At 39.5% G+C, this 13,752-nt stretch overlaps 1 protein-coding gene across 5 annotated transcripts in view; it reads left to right on the top strand.

Moving 5' to 3' along the window:
- The window catches only part of FILIP1 (filamin A interacting protein 1), a 147,204-nt gene extending 133,487 nt beyond the window's left edge, over window positions 1-13,717 (top strand). For 4 of the 5 annotated variants that reach the window (XM_006131943.5, XM_006131944.5, XM_014577989.4 and 1 more), the window contains 2 exons: window positions 3,453-3,676; window positions 12,651-13,717. In XM_006131943.5, coding sequence (XP_006132005.2) covers window positions 3,453-3,659 — 207 coding nt within the window. In that variant the 3' untranslated portion in view covers window positions 3,660-3,676; window positions 12,651-13,717. The remainder of the gene's footprint in view (window positions 1-3,452; window positions 3,677-12,650) is intronic. The other variant, XM_006131945.5, reaches the window with a different exon arrangement.
- Window positions 13,718-13,752: the final 35 nt, after the last annotated feature.

Genomic DNA, 13,752 nt, shown 5'->3' with positions numbered 1-13,752 from the left:
AATGGAGAGCGTTGATTGACTGGTAAGGATGGAGGTAGTTCGCCTCCTTTTGGAATGCTCAGTGCATATAAAGAGGACCCTGTATACTTTATGGCAACTTGAAACTAAGTTTTGTGGTAAGGGCCCTAGATTCTATTGCAGTCTGGTACAGCAGGGGATAGATTCTGTAACAGATTCATTTGATTATTTTAAAGTAAGGTTTGTAGTATGCAATTAGCAAAATGCCCCCCAACACTATTCATTTTGCTGATTTAATTTAGATTGTTTTCTCATTTGTTTTCAATGTGCTGCATATTTGGTCTTCATACTGCAAAGTTACTATATAGAAATTTTACATAGTTTTTAATTAACAAGTTTTGTTAGTCTTTGGGGCTGTGTCTAGACTACATGCCTCTGTCGTCAGAGGCATGTAGATTAGACACATAGGCAAAGTCAAATGAAGCTGCGATTTAAATGATCGCGGCTTCATTTAAATTTACATGGCTGCCGCGCTGAGCCGACAAACAGCTGATCAGCTGTTTGTCCGCTCAGCGCGCTAGTCTGGACGCTCCCCTGCCGACATCAAAGCCCTTTGTCGGCAGCCCCGTTATTCCTCGTGGGGCTGCCGACAAAGGGCTTTAATGTCGGCAGGGGAGCGTCCAGACTAGCGCGCTGAGCGGACAAACAGCTGATCAGCTGTTTGTCGGCTCAGCGCGGCAGCCATGTAAATTTAAATGAAGCCGCGATCATTTAAATCGCGGCTTCATTTGACTTTGCCAAAACAACAAATCTACATGGCTCCGTCGCACTCAGGCTAGGATTCTTCAAATATAAGTGAAAGGGAGTTGCATGTCAGAGCATTCTCTGAGGCATAGTCTACACTGCCATTTGCGCCCCCCCCCAGCAGAAAATATGCTAATGAGGGACTCAGCAGGGCTTGACAAATGGCAGCGAAACCTACTCGCTAGCCCCGCACTGCGCATGCGCAAGACCTACATTGCGCATACGTGCGTTGCCGGTGAATGGGGCGACCGGCTGAAATCTACTCGCCACGGGTAAGTAGATTCAGTGATTTGTCGAGCCCTGCTCATTAGCATAAGTCACAATATCATTAGCATATTTTCTGCCGTTTCTTTTTGCTCAAGAGGCTTTTGCCCAAAAAGAAGCGATATGGACGTGGGTTTTTTTTGTTCAAAAGCCCCGTTTTGCGCAAGATCCTTATGCCTCTCTGGGACAGGCATAAGGATTTTGTGCAAAACAAGGTTTTTGCGCACACAAAAAAGTCCACACTGCTTCTTTCTGCGCAAAAAGGAATGGCGGAAAATATGTTAATGACATCGTGACTTATGCTAATGAGTTCCTCATTAGCATATTTTCTGCCAAAAAAACTGGCAATGTAAACAGACTCAGAAGGGTCCTTTATTTTTGAATTTGCTCCTCACCATTGGTACACAAGAGCCCAGATTTGTTAACCTTCTTAGCATGCTGCAAAGTCCATCTTTTCTCTCCCTTTTTGATAAAGATAGTATCAGAGGGGTAGCCGTGTTAGTCTGAATCTGCAAAAGCGACGAGGAGTCCTGTGGCACCTTACAGACTAACTGAAGTGTAGGAACATAAGCTTTCGTGGGCAAAGACCCACTTCGTCAGATGCATGTAGTGGAAATTTCCAGAGGCAGGAATAAATATGCAGGCCAGGATCAGGCTGGAGATGACCAGGTGGATCCAATCAAGGAGGATGAGGCCCACTTCTAGCAGCTGATAAACTCTGTGAATTTATCCTCACACACAACTATTTCAGATTTGGTGACAACATATACCTCCAGACCAGTGGCACTGCTATGGGCACCCGCATGGCCCCACAATACGCCAACATTTTTATGGCTGACCTGGAACAACGCTTCCTCAGCTCTCGTCCACTTACACCCCTTCTCTACCTACGCTACATCGATGACATCTTCATCTGGACCCATGGGAAGGAGACTCTGGAAGAATTTCACCATGATTTCAACAGCTCCCACCCCACCATCAACCTCAGCATGGACCAGTCTACACGGGAGGTCCATTTCCTGGACACCACGATACAAATAAGTGACGGTCATATCAATACCACCCTATACCGAAAACCTACCGACCGCTATACTTACCTGCATGCCTCCAGTTTCCATCCCGGACACACCACACGATCCATTGTTTACAGCCAAGCACTGAGGTACAACCGCATATGCTCCAACCCCTCAGACAGAGACCTACACCTACAAGACCTTCAACAAGCATTCTGTAAACTGCGATACCCACACGAGGAAGTGAGGAGACAGATTGACAGAGCCAGACGTGTACCCAGAAGCCTCCTGCTACGGGACAAGCCCAAGAAAGAAACCAACAGAACACCACTGGCCATCACCTACAGTCCCCAGCTAAAACCTCTCCAACGCATCATTAGTGATCTTCAGCCCATCCTGGACAATGATCCCTCGCTTTCACAGGCCTTGGGAGGTAGGCCGGTCCTTGCCCACAGACAACCCGCCAACCTGAAGCATATTCTCACCAGCAACTACACACCGCACCATAATAACTCCAACTCAGGAACCAATCCTTGCAACAAACCTCGGTGCCAACTCTGCCCACATATATACACCAGCAACACCATCACAGGACCTAACCAGATCAGCCATACTGTCACTGGTACATTCTCCTGCACATCCACCAACGTAATATATGCCATCATGTGCCAACAATGCCCCACTGCTATATACATCGGCCAAACAGGACAGTCCCTACGTAAAAGAATCAATGGACACAAATCTGATATTAGGAATGGCAACATACAAAAACCTGTAGGGGAACACTTCAATCTTCCTGGACACACAATTGCAGATCTAAAAGTAGCCATCCTGCAGCAAAAAAACTTAAGGACCAGACTTCAAAGAGAAACTGCTGAGCTACAGTTCATCTTTAAGTTTGACACAATCAACTCTGGATTAAACAAAGACTGTGAATGGCTTGCTAACTACAAAAGCAGCTTCTGTTCTCTTGGAATTCACACCTCCAGATCAGCTGCTAGAAGTGGGCCTCATCCTCCTTGATTGGATCCACCTGGTCATCTCCAGCCTGATCCTGGCCTGCATATTTATTCCTGCCTCTGGAAATTTCCACTACATGCATCTGACGAAGTGGGTCTTTGCCCACGAAAGCTTATGTTCCTACACTTCAGTTAGTCTGTAAGGTGCCACAGGACTCCTCGTCGCTTTTTTGATAAAAAGGGGCCTGGGCTGGGGTGGATATATTTATGGCTAGTTGTTTGCTTATGTTGTTTCTAAATCCTGGGAGAGGTGGCTAGTGCACTGGAGGCTTTAAGACATATTTTAAATAATAGAAGAAACCAAGAAGGAACTGTATAGATTTAATATCTGTTAAAGAAAAACTCCTAAAAGTCTTGCTTAACATTCTATACTATCTCATTATTTCTCTTGCAGACAGGACAGGATGGGTCATCACAGAGACCTACACCCACCCGTATTCCTGTGTCAAAAGGTATGAAAGCAGGAAAGCCAGTAGTGGCAGCCCCAGGAGCAGGAAATGTGACAAAATTCGAGCCTCGTGCCGAGACTCAGTCTATGAAAATAGAACTGAAGAAATCTTCAGCCAACAGCTCTACCTCCCTGGGCGGGGGGAAGGGCTGAGGGCAATGGCTAAGGGGGTATGTTGTGCAGGTTTTACTGCTACCATGGAAATCAACCTCCTGTCTGTTAGTTGCTGGTGTTTGCATTTACTAATTAAGTCCTAAAACTGTCACTTAACATAACAAACTAATAAGTGTGCATGTCTTGACTTTAACAATATAATTTGGTTTCTATGCTGAGCTAAAAAGCTATTTGGAGGCTAGTAATGTTTGCAGACAATGAAATTGTCTGAGCAGATTCACTTATACACTGATCTAGTTCAGAGGGTTTTGAACTTACTGATTGGGCCACTTCTTAAGAAAGTGTCTCATGGGACCACTTCCATCTCACTCATAAGGACATAGACCACTTTCTCTCTCTCTCTCTTTTTTTTTTTTTTTTTTTTTTTTTTTTCATGATCACTTACCATTTGTGAGACAGCTAAAGCAATTGTGGCCTAGAGAAGTGATGTGATAAAAGCCACATATTTTTAGGTCTCTCTTAATGAAATCTTGTAGCTAGAAACAAAGAGGAAGAGCCAGGACCATGTGACCAGCCATCTCTCTATGGATCAGCAGTGATTCACAGACCATAGTTTGAAAAACTCTGACCTAATTGATTTTTTTTTTTATTATAGCCATAGTTTGGGCCAGATCCAACTCCTATGGATGTCAATGGAATGACTTTCTTTGGTCTTGTTTATACTTATGGCTAGATCCGCATTGCTGCAGTTGATGCAGTAATGTCTTTTAGCAGGTCTGGTGAAGACCCGCTGAGTCAATGCAGGATACTTTTCCATGTACTCCTGTACTCCAGCTCCTTCAGAAGAGTAAGGTCTGTCAGCAGGAGAGCATCTCCCATTGACACAGTGTGGTGTAGGAACCATGGATCTAGCTATATCAACCCCACTTACATTATTTGTGTAATTGAAGTAGTGTAACGTAGATGTATTTCCTGAGGTAGTGCAGCCAAAGTCTTAGACTTCAGTGTACTTCGGCTCAGGCTCATAATGAGACATTGTGCTGTAGTTTGACTTCTGCTGCCAAGTGTCTGTCTTAGAACAGTCCTTAATTCAGCCAGTTAATGGTGCAACATAACTGATGGAGAACTCTGCTCAGGTACAGAGGAAAGGGGACAGAAGACTTTGTCCATAACTTACCCTGAATTTCCTCAGTGAAGTTTGATGTGTGTCTATATCTCAAATACAGACCCAGTTTATAATGCTATGGAGTACTAGTTTGTGTTCTGTTTTGTTTTGGTTAAACTGAAGTATTTGCATTTTTCCATTTGTTTTTTAAAGCATGTTTTAAGGAAATATTTCAGCATGGAAATGGGTGTGGATGCATATGATTGATGTCATTATTTCATTTGATAGCACCATAATTGTTATGATAACTTCCCCAAAAATCTCAGATTCCACATAAGTGTGATACAGTAATGGAACTCCTGGTTGAGGCAGCTTGATGTGCTCCCTATATTTTGGCTAGAAGGTGCATTTTAAAACTATATAATGATTCAGCCATTTGAACAAACTATTAAGAGACTCACTACTATTGGTGCCCTAGCTGAAGGAGAGAAGAGAAAAGAAGATGAGAGATGCATCATGAAGAATATAAGTGTAATGCAAAAAGAATGAGAGGGAAAATGCCCAAGTGAAGTTCAATTGTTGATGCATGAAAATGCAGTGAATTGGATGTACAGAATCCATGCAATGAACCAATAGATTAGGGATTAGTTTCTCTTAGGAAGGAGAGGCTGAAAGAAAAATCTGTCAATGGAGGGCAACATGTATTTGGTAAAACCAGGCAATGTTTATCCTTAATCCATTCTTAGGGTTGCTACCCTTGTAAAGAACCAGACTTTTTCATTAGAGAGCTTTTCTCAGCCTAGCTATCTTGAAGACACTCATTCTTTCATACAAAACATGTCCTTCTGGTGAACATCATTAAAATATTTACCCTGATTTTTCACAGATTCTCAAGTATCTTCCATTAACCTGCATCTCCAATTAATTTTGGAATTGTAGGTTATAGGACATCTGAAAAACAGGCTCATGACTATATATATATATCCCTAATAGTAGAGCCAAAGTTGGAGCTTTTTCCTGGGGAATTTGTGAGTTACTGACCAGCTAAATGTTACGCCCAATAAATGTCCCATACCCCAGGTTTTTTTTTTTCAATTAATTATGAGTTCTTATTATCTCTATAGTGTCTTAGCTTTTAATAATTAGGGCTGTAAGTTGACATGCGTTAACGCCTGTGATTAATGCAGTCCAGGATTAATGTGTTAATTTTTTTAATGCGTTAATCGCAGGCATTAATGCTGTGCTGCCCCTTTGAAGTACTGCTACAGCACTTCAAATGGGCAGCACAACACGGAGCTCGGGATCAGCTGAGAACTTCCCAGCTGACCCCGGGTTCCACTGCCCCTTTGAAACGCACAGAGGTAGCATTTCAAAGGAGCAGCCGCCTCACAGCTGAGCCGGGGATCAGCTGTGCGGCCGCTGCCCCTTAGAAATGCCGCCTCCGTGTGTGTTTGAAAGGGGTCAGCCCTGGAGCCCGGGGTCAGCTGGATACTTCACAGCTGATCCCAGGCTCTGTGCGGCATTTCCCCAAAACCCAAGGTCAGCTGGGGAGTCCTCAGCTGACCCCGGGTTCTGCTGCCATGGGAAGCCCAGTATTAGCTGACCATGCGTTCTGTTGCCACACAGAGCACAGGATCAGCTGGACAGTCCCCAGCTGACCTCAGTCTCCATGGCAGCTGCCTCTTTGAAACACCAGAGATGGATTTTAAAGGGGCAGCCATGGAGCCTGGGGTCAGCTGGGGACTCCTGACTTTGATGATATACAAGTTGAACCTCTCTAGTCTGGCACCCTTGGAACCTGACTAGACAAATTCTCTGGTTTGGCACTAATCATGGGAGGTCAGTATTGTCTAGTAGAATTATCAACACTTCCACTGCTTACTGGGCTCTTAGAATACATTTAGGGGTAAATTAGAGCTAAATAACAGCACAGAAGTCTGACAATCAGGTCTGGTGGCTGTACACAAACTTTATAGCACCACAGGAAACTTGGCCACACCCATGATAAATGGAAATCTGGCTAACTAAAATTATGTCCGATCCTGGATGTTGCCAGACCAGGGAGTACTGTACAAGAGAAGTTCAACCTGTATATGGGAACAATAGTCTACATGTGCCTGCCTTTGAAAGCATCATTTCTTTTGGATGAGATTTGAGAGACAACTTTAGCTGAAGAAGAAACCCTCTGATGGAATTGGATGTCCAATGCTTCCATAGTACAGCCAGATATGAAGAGGCAAACTAGATGTAATGCTTGTGGAATTATTAGGACATGTGAAAAGGAATCAACCAACATCAGATGAAACAGAATTGACAAGTCAGACCAATATTTTGAGGATTCAGGAACAGATCTCACTGCCAGGACCAGACCAGAGAAAATCTCTGATCCACAGCCAACCCAGCAAAACTTAAGGAATGAGAGCCAGGCAAAAGGGTGTTTCTGAAACTAATCTGGGAGGAAAAAAAACCACAATCAAATAAAAATAACAACTTGTGAATATTCATATGAAAAGATCCTGAAAACATACTAATTTTGTGTAAATATTAACAAGGTGAGAACTGGTCTCAGTTTGCAAAGCTTCCCAGAAGGGAAGAAAGATAGAAGTATAAGGACTGATGTAAGTCAAAGGGTAATGTAGATTGTTTATCGAGTATTTATGTAAAAGGGCTTATTCTGACATTGAGAGAAGTGAAAATTTTTGTGTAATCTGGAGAAAACTATGCTTGTAAGTACTTAAAGGTATCTGTTTTTAAATTCAGTGCATTTCTTGGGTTAAAAAAATTAGATGAGTACAGCACTTGGTAATAGGTTTTCATTTACCTGAAATTTGCTACTCTAAGTAGAGGATGGGAGGGGAGGGAATTGCAAAAAAGAAGACTTGTAGAACAGAAGTCTTAAAAAGCTGATGCCTGGATGTCTTGATCATGCAGTTCAGAGTGCCTTTTCCTCTGAAGATAGCAATCTGGTTAGTGACTACAATAAGATAAGCCCCTTGGCATCTTTAAAACATTGTCTAGTGAAAGAAACATGACTGTTACAACATATCTGTCTGTGAAAAAGGCCTCAGAACAATTAAAAAACAATTAGAAGTCCTGTGACACCTTAGGGCTTGTCTACACTACAGAAATCAACCCTCTGGAGGTCAATCTTCTAGCATTGGATTTAGTGGGTCTAGTATAGACCCAAAAATCAAACATTGAGGGACAGCCTTTGCCAGCACCCATTACTCCTCATTCTGTGAGGAATAAGGCAAGCCACCGGGGCGTGTGCTGCACCCTCCTGCAGCGTAGATGCCACCACAGCTCAGCTTAAGGTAAGCCATTCCAGCTGGAATAGATTCCAGATGTAGCCATTCCAGATGGATTTCCACCTCATACAGCAAAAAGCAGTACCTTGCATGGGGAAAAGTCTCAGAAAAATGAGTTAGGTTACACCAAAAAGTGTTCCAGCATATGTGTGTGGAGTTAAGGACAGTAGCTTCCATAGCTGCATTTCCATGTAGAACTTTGATTTTCAATCTGGTCCTTAAACACAGTTTTTCTACTCCATTATATAGGGCAAGCACTTTTATTCAAGCTAAGTACAACTTGCTCATGTGAGTAGTCTCATGGCTGTAAATGAAGATACTGATCTAAGTGTTGCTCAGTGTGAGAGAGCATATCATCATGAACCAAGTGCTATCTCTAGTCTAAGGGTTTTCTTTCAGATCTTAAAATATACTAAGCAGATATCTTGAATTCTTATGGCCACTTGGATGGTTAGCTGTTTACTCTTTTCCTTTTGTCCCATTCCTCACTATGGCTAAAAAACAAATAACACATTGACTTGTATAATATGACCATACAATATGTACATGACTATTTAAACTTCAAACCACTTTCTTGGTGATAAATATCATGTGCATAATCGCTAAGGATATGTCTACACAGTTGCACATAGCTCAAAATAGGCTACATAATTTGAGCTATGCAAATTGCGTAGCTTATTTTGGGAGAGCACTAAATTTCCAAATAGGCTGTATAGACAGCGCCAAATTTTGAAATAGAGTACTATTCCAGAGTCTTCCTTATTCCTCATGCAACGAGGCTTACAGGAAGCCAGAATAAGATGCCCATTATTTCAAAATAAGGGATGTGCTGTTAAGACACACACAACACTATTTCGGGATAACTAATGTTATCCCGAAATAGCGCCGTTGTGTAGACGCACCCTAAAAGAGCATTGGTTTGCAAAGTTTCATGCCAGTTATAGGTTACATAGCAGATTATTGTCTAAATCATATTAAACATGTTTTCAGATCCATTCAATGCTAACAGTAATGTTAGGTGACTGGTCAGAATTTCAAGAACACGTGTATTTTTAAAGAGGGAAGGCTACAATCCTACCATGGCTTCAGGTTTTAAACAAGGACGATTTTCAGACCAATTATTTGTTCCTATCTCATATCAATTGCTGACATCACTAAGTCAGTTTGAAACCTGTAGTATCCTGGCAGTAGTTCCTATGAGCTCATCTTTTAAACTTGTTCTCATTTAAGGGAATGTTTTTCTCTCTCCCATCTGTGTGAGTAATTCCCATTCCCTTAACTTTGACTGAACTCTCTCAGACAGAGGTCTTGGTAACATTTGTCATTATAGATGTTGACTTCACTTTGAAACTATCTTTCTACTTGGTCTCTGCTTTTATCTGGCTTTTTAGAAAATGTCAAGAGGGTTAACTACTTTCAAATTGGGAGCTGTCATCTGCAGGAACAAAACCCTGTAGGGCCATGTATGGATTTATTTTATTTCTGGCTTCTTACAAGTATGAACAACTCTCCATATTAAACAACTCCTCTGAACAGGATTTTAAGTTCAGAAATAGTTATATTGGTACATGATGTTTCCCTTTTGCAGCTGGAACTTATATTGTCTTCAGTACATCTTTTTGTATCAGTTGGCATTATCCATTCATGTGAATTGTGTTTAAAAAAAATCAATTTAAACTTCAAATGTTAAAAGACAGTTGATAAGCTTTTATTATCTGAATTGGCAAGGCTTTATGCAAATTGTTAAGTTTGGGGCCAGATTCTAAACTCATCTACCAGAAACTAATTGCAAATAACTACAGTAAACTCTGATTTACAGTGATATAATTTAAATCTGAATTTGGTTCTCTCCGTGCAAATATCTTAATTTTATCATTAGAGTAAATTAATTAACTGTTGTTTCTTTAAGTAAACTTATAGCTCACAGAAGCTGTAAGATTTATAGTCCCAGAAGCATTCTCTCTATCCATTGCCAGATTATTCCTACATGACTATAAAAGAATATGTCCTATGAAAATTTTAGACAATCACTTCTTGGGACATCTATTTTAATTTCAAGAATACGCCTCTGCTACAAAGTCAAATGTTAGAAGGGGCAAAGTATAAGAGAAATTAATGAACACATGAAACAGCATGCTTTCTTAATCCTCTCTAGCCTCTTACTTCTTCCTGCATAGTTATTGTTTGGTCTATAAGAGGAAGGCTTTGATTTTGAAACTTTACTATGGTTATATTGTTCAATTATTTTTGGATCTGACCAAGAAATTTTCTACCAGCCAATTTTTGTTTTTAAATTGTAAATTTTGTTTTCTAACTCTATGTATATCTTTTTATGTATATACTGGATATTAAGAACAATTTTCTTCTTCAAATTAACTCGTGACTCCCACTGAAATTAACAGATGTGTTCATATCGCAGTAGAATTTGATCTTAAGCAAATACAAGTTTTACTTTGCTTCCTGTTTGCCAAGAACCTGAAATAATAAAACTGCGTTAGTGGTGAAGGTTGGCTTTAACTGCAGTTTATGATTTTTAATGTTTATTATTCAAATCTGGCAGGAAATATAGATATTAATGAATGAAAAACCGTTTTGTAAACAGTTAAATGTTGATAAATACACATTAATGGGAAATTCCATTGTTTCACTTGTGTTCTCACATTCTCCTAATTGTTGTCTTCACTGTGTTTTATCCATGAGTAAAATAATAAAAATATGCCATCTAGTGGTAAGGATCTGGCATAAATGAGAAATAAAATATTTGAACATTTTTTCTCTTTTAAGACTACAATATTTTACGACTCCCACAGTTAAACATTCTACAAACATAATTTTTTTTAAAAAGGTGAAGCATAGGCACTCTCATAAAAATGGTAAGAATACACTGAAATAATATTTTGCATACTTTGTAGAGGGCTTTTGAAAACAGAGGGGAAGATAATCACTAGCTGTATAAGAAGTTTCAATTACAGAAATAAATGCTTTCGGAAAACAAATACTAGATTTCACATATCTGACTACAATTTTATCATTAAAACGCCATGTTTTCTTTAAATTTGCACTGTATATGGGAATATACCTTTATGGTTACACTCTGATTTAGTAAATACCTTGTGTGCAATGGAAACACATTACTTTAGACCATTGGATAATTAATTAATTATTTAATATTTGTAGTGGCATTACCAAAAGAATGGTCAGAATCAACAACGCTGTATAATCTTCAAGTATGACCCTGCAACATCTACACAAACTCTGCTTTATACATTATATGTGAAATCCTAGCTCTACTAAAATCAATGACAAAAGTACCATTGATTTCAGCAGGACCAGTTTGTGAGTAGTCCCATTTAAGTCAAGTAGACTAGTTGCTTACTTAAAGTTGAGAATGCAAGTAAGTGCTTAAACATGTGAGGATTTCAGGCTACAGCTACACTGCAGGCTTTCTGTGCAAGAAGCTTTTTGCGGAAGAACTGGCAAAAACTTCTTGCACAAGAGCATGTCCAGACTGCATGGACGCTCTTGCACAAGAAAGCTCTGATTGCTATTAACAGAATGGTCAGCAGAGTATCTGTGTTTTTTCCGATAGGCTCTTTCGTGTTGAGCGTCCACACATACCTTTTTGTGCAAGAACTCTTGCACAAAAGGGAGTTATTCCTCATAGAAAGAGGTATACCTACACCGCAAAAAGTCCTCAATTCTGCCATTCTATTATAAATATTCTTGCGTAAAAACATGCTTGAGTTGTGGACACTCTGCGAGTTTTTGCGCAAAAACCCTGTAGTGTAGATGTATCCTGAGTGACTTCAATGGGACTACAGTAGACTTCCGATAATCCGGAACCTATGGGACCTAGGTGGTGCCGGATTATCAGATATGCCGGACTATCAGGAGGTACTATAAACTGGTTATATATATATATATATATATATATATATATATATATATACTGTATACATTATATGCTGTATATAAAGTGTTCCTAACCCTTTTTATTGTACATACTGTATACAGTATACTGTAATGTTTTAGGTTTTTGTAAGCCTTTTTTACCCTTTTTGCTCAGTTCAGCTGCTGCTGCTGTTACCCTGTGACTCATTTTTTGCTGAAGCTCACTCACTAGGCTCTTGCCATTTTGATGCCAGACTATCGGGAGTGCCGGACTATTGGATGCTGGACTATTGGAGTTTTACTGTACTATGTAAAGTAATTCTTAATATGTCTTTATATGAGCTGTGCTTAAGAGGAAAAGCAGCCTATGAAAAAGGAAAATACAGTCAATATGCAAATGTTAGATATATTTTTAGTTAAATTACATTTTTTGTATAGTAACAGAGATGTGGTCAGAGCACTGAACTTAGAGCCAGGAATTAGAACTCATATCTGTGGCTCCAACCCATATTCCCACTATAAAACTGTCCAGGACATTTCTTGTTGATCTTAGTCTCTGGTCTTTATATGGGAATCTTACCTCACTGAAGTGTATTTGTAAGGTTTAATTAAGGTCTCTAAAAGTTTGACAAAAAGCACTATAAAAATGCCAAATTCTAGTAATTGTATTAAAATTACCTATATTTCCAATTATATAATAGCAAATGTTTTGCTCTTTTCTCTTAGAGAGTGTCATCATTCATCAGTTACGCATGAACTCTAGATGAGATACAATACGCAATGCATTCTGTATGTGTGCACTTCCTCTCCACACCAGTTGGATGGATCACTGTTGATGCCCTCTACCACTGTCACCATGGTCTCCTGTGCTACTGATCACTTACAGAAGTATTTTAGAACTTCTTTGGATTATTCTGAATTATTTGTAGAGTTTTTAAAAGTAATGGCCTTGTTGATACTTTGAAAATATGTAGAGAAAAACAGTCAAGGTGTCAACTGAATGTTACTCTTATTTTGCAAAACATGAGGCACCTGCTTGATTTTGTTTGGTGGTGTTTGCTATATAATTTATTTTTATAAAACACATTAATGTAACTTTCCCCAAACCTTCCAATTGCTACTGTCCATTGCACATTAATTTGTAGAATACACTGTCAAAATTCTCTGTATTGATATTTTTGTATTAAAGACAGTAAAAAAAAAAGTTAAGTTTTAATCCCAAAAGTGCTTTAAAAAAAACACAGAAAAAGTGTGAAACACATTTTCCTGTCATTAGACTGAGAGACTAAATGCTCACGGGACTGCCATATAGGGTATACTGTTATAGAATTTTTCTTGCACTGTGCAGAGGTTCAACATAAAAATGAGTGCTAACAAACCAAAGCTCTGGACTACTATCTGATTTTAAAGATTCATTTTAAACATTGTAAACAAGTTTTCATGAACCTTGATGATGATTATTTTACAATGTGTTTTTACTTCTGCCTGTACTGAAAAAAATCAATTTTCATCACACTGTAACAAATAAATTTTCACAAGAATGCAAATGTAACCAAGTGTTTGGATTGTGACACAAGTGCCATAAGGCTGACAGTATTGAAGTTCACCTTTTTCGTTTTACTTTATAGAAATTGCTACTGCTAAAAAAAAAAAAAAGGAATTGCGTGGTTTTTGTAGTTACCTTCTTTAGGCTGGTATTTCATTACAATATCACAGTGTATACTACATGCATAATAAAACTGATCCAGAGATTATCAAAGCTCTGAAGAAAGATAATCATCTGGCAAAATTAATGATGACATTGTTTCTACCTTTGAGTTTATACCAT

Source organism: Pelodiscus sinensis, chromosome 3 (assembly GCF_052426305.1).
Source record: "Pelodiscus sinensis isolate ZL-2025 chromosome 3, ASM5242630v1, whole genome shotgun sequence".
In the NCBI taxonomy this organism is placed as follows: domain Eukaryota; kingdom Metazoa; phylum Chordata; order Testudines; family Trionychidae; genus Pelodiscus; species Pelodiscus sinensis.
The sequence above is the reverse complement of the archived record's forward strand: the minus strand, read 5'-3'. Positions and strand labels throughout refer to the sequence as shown.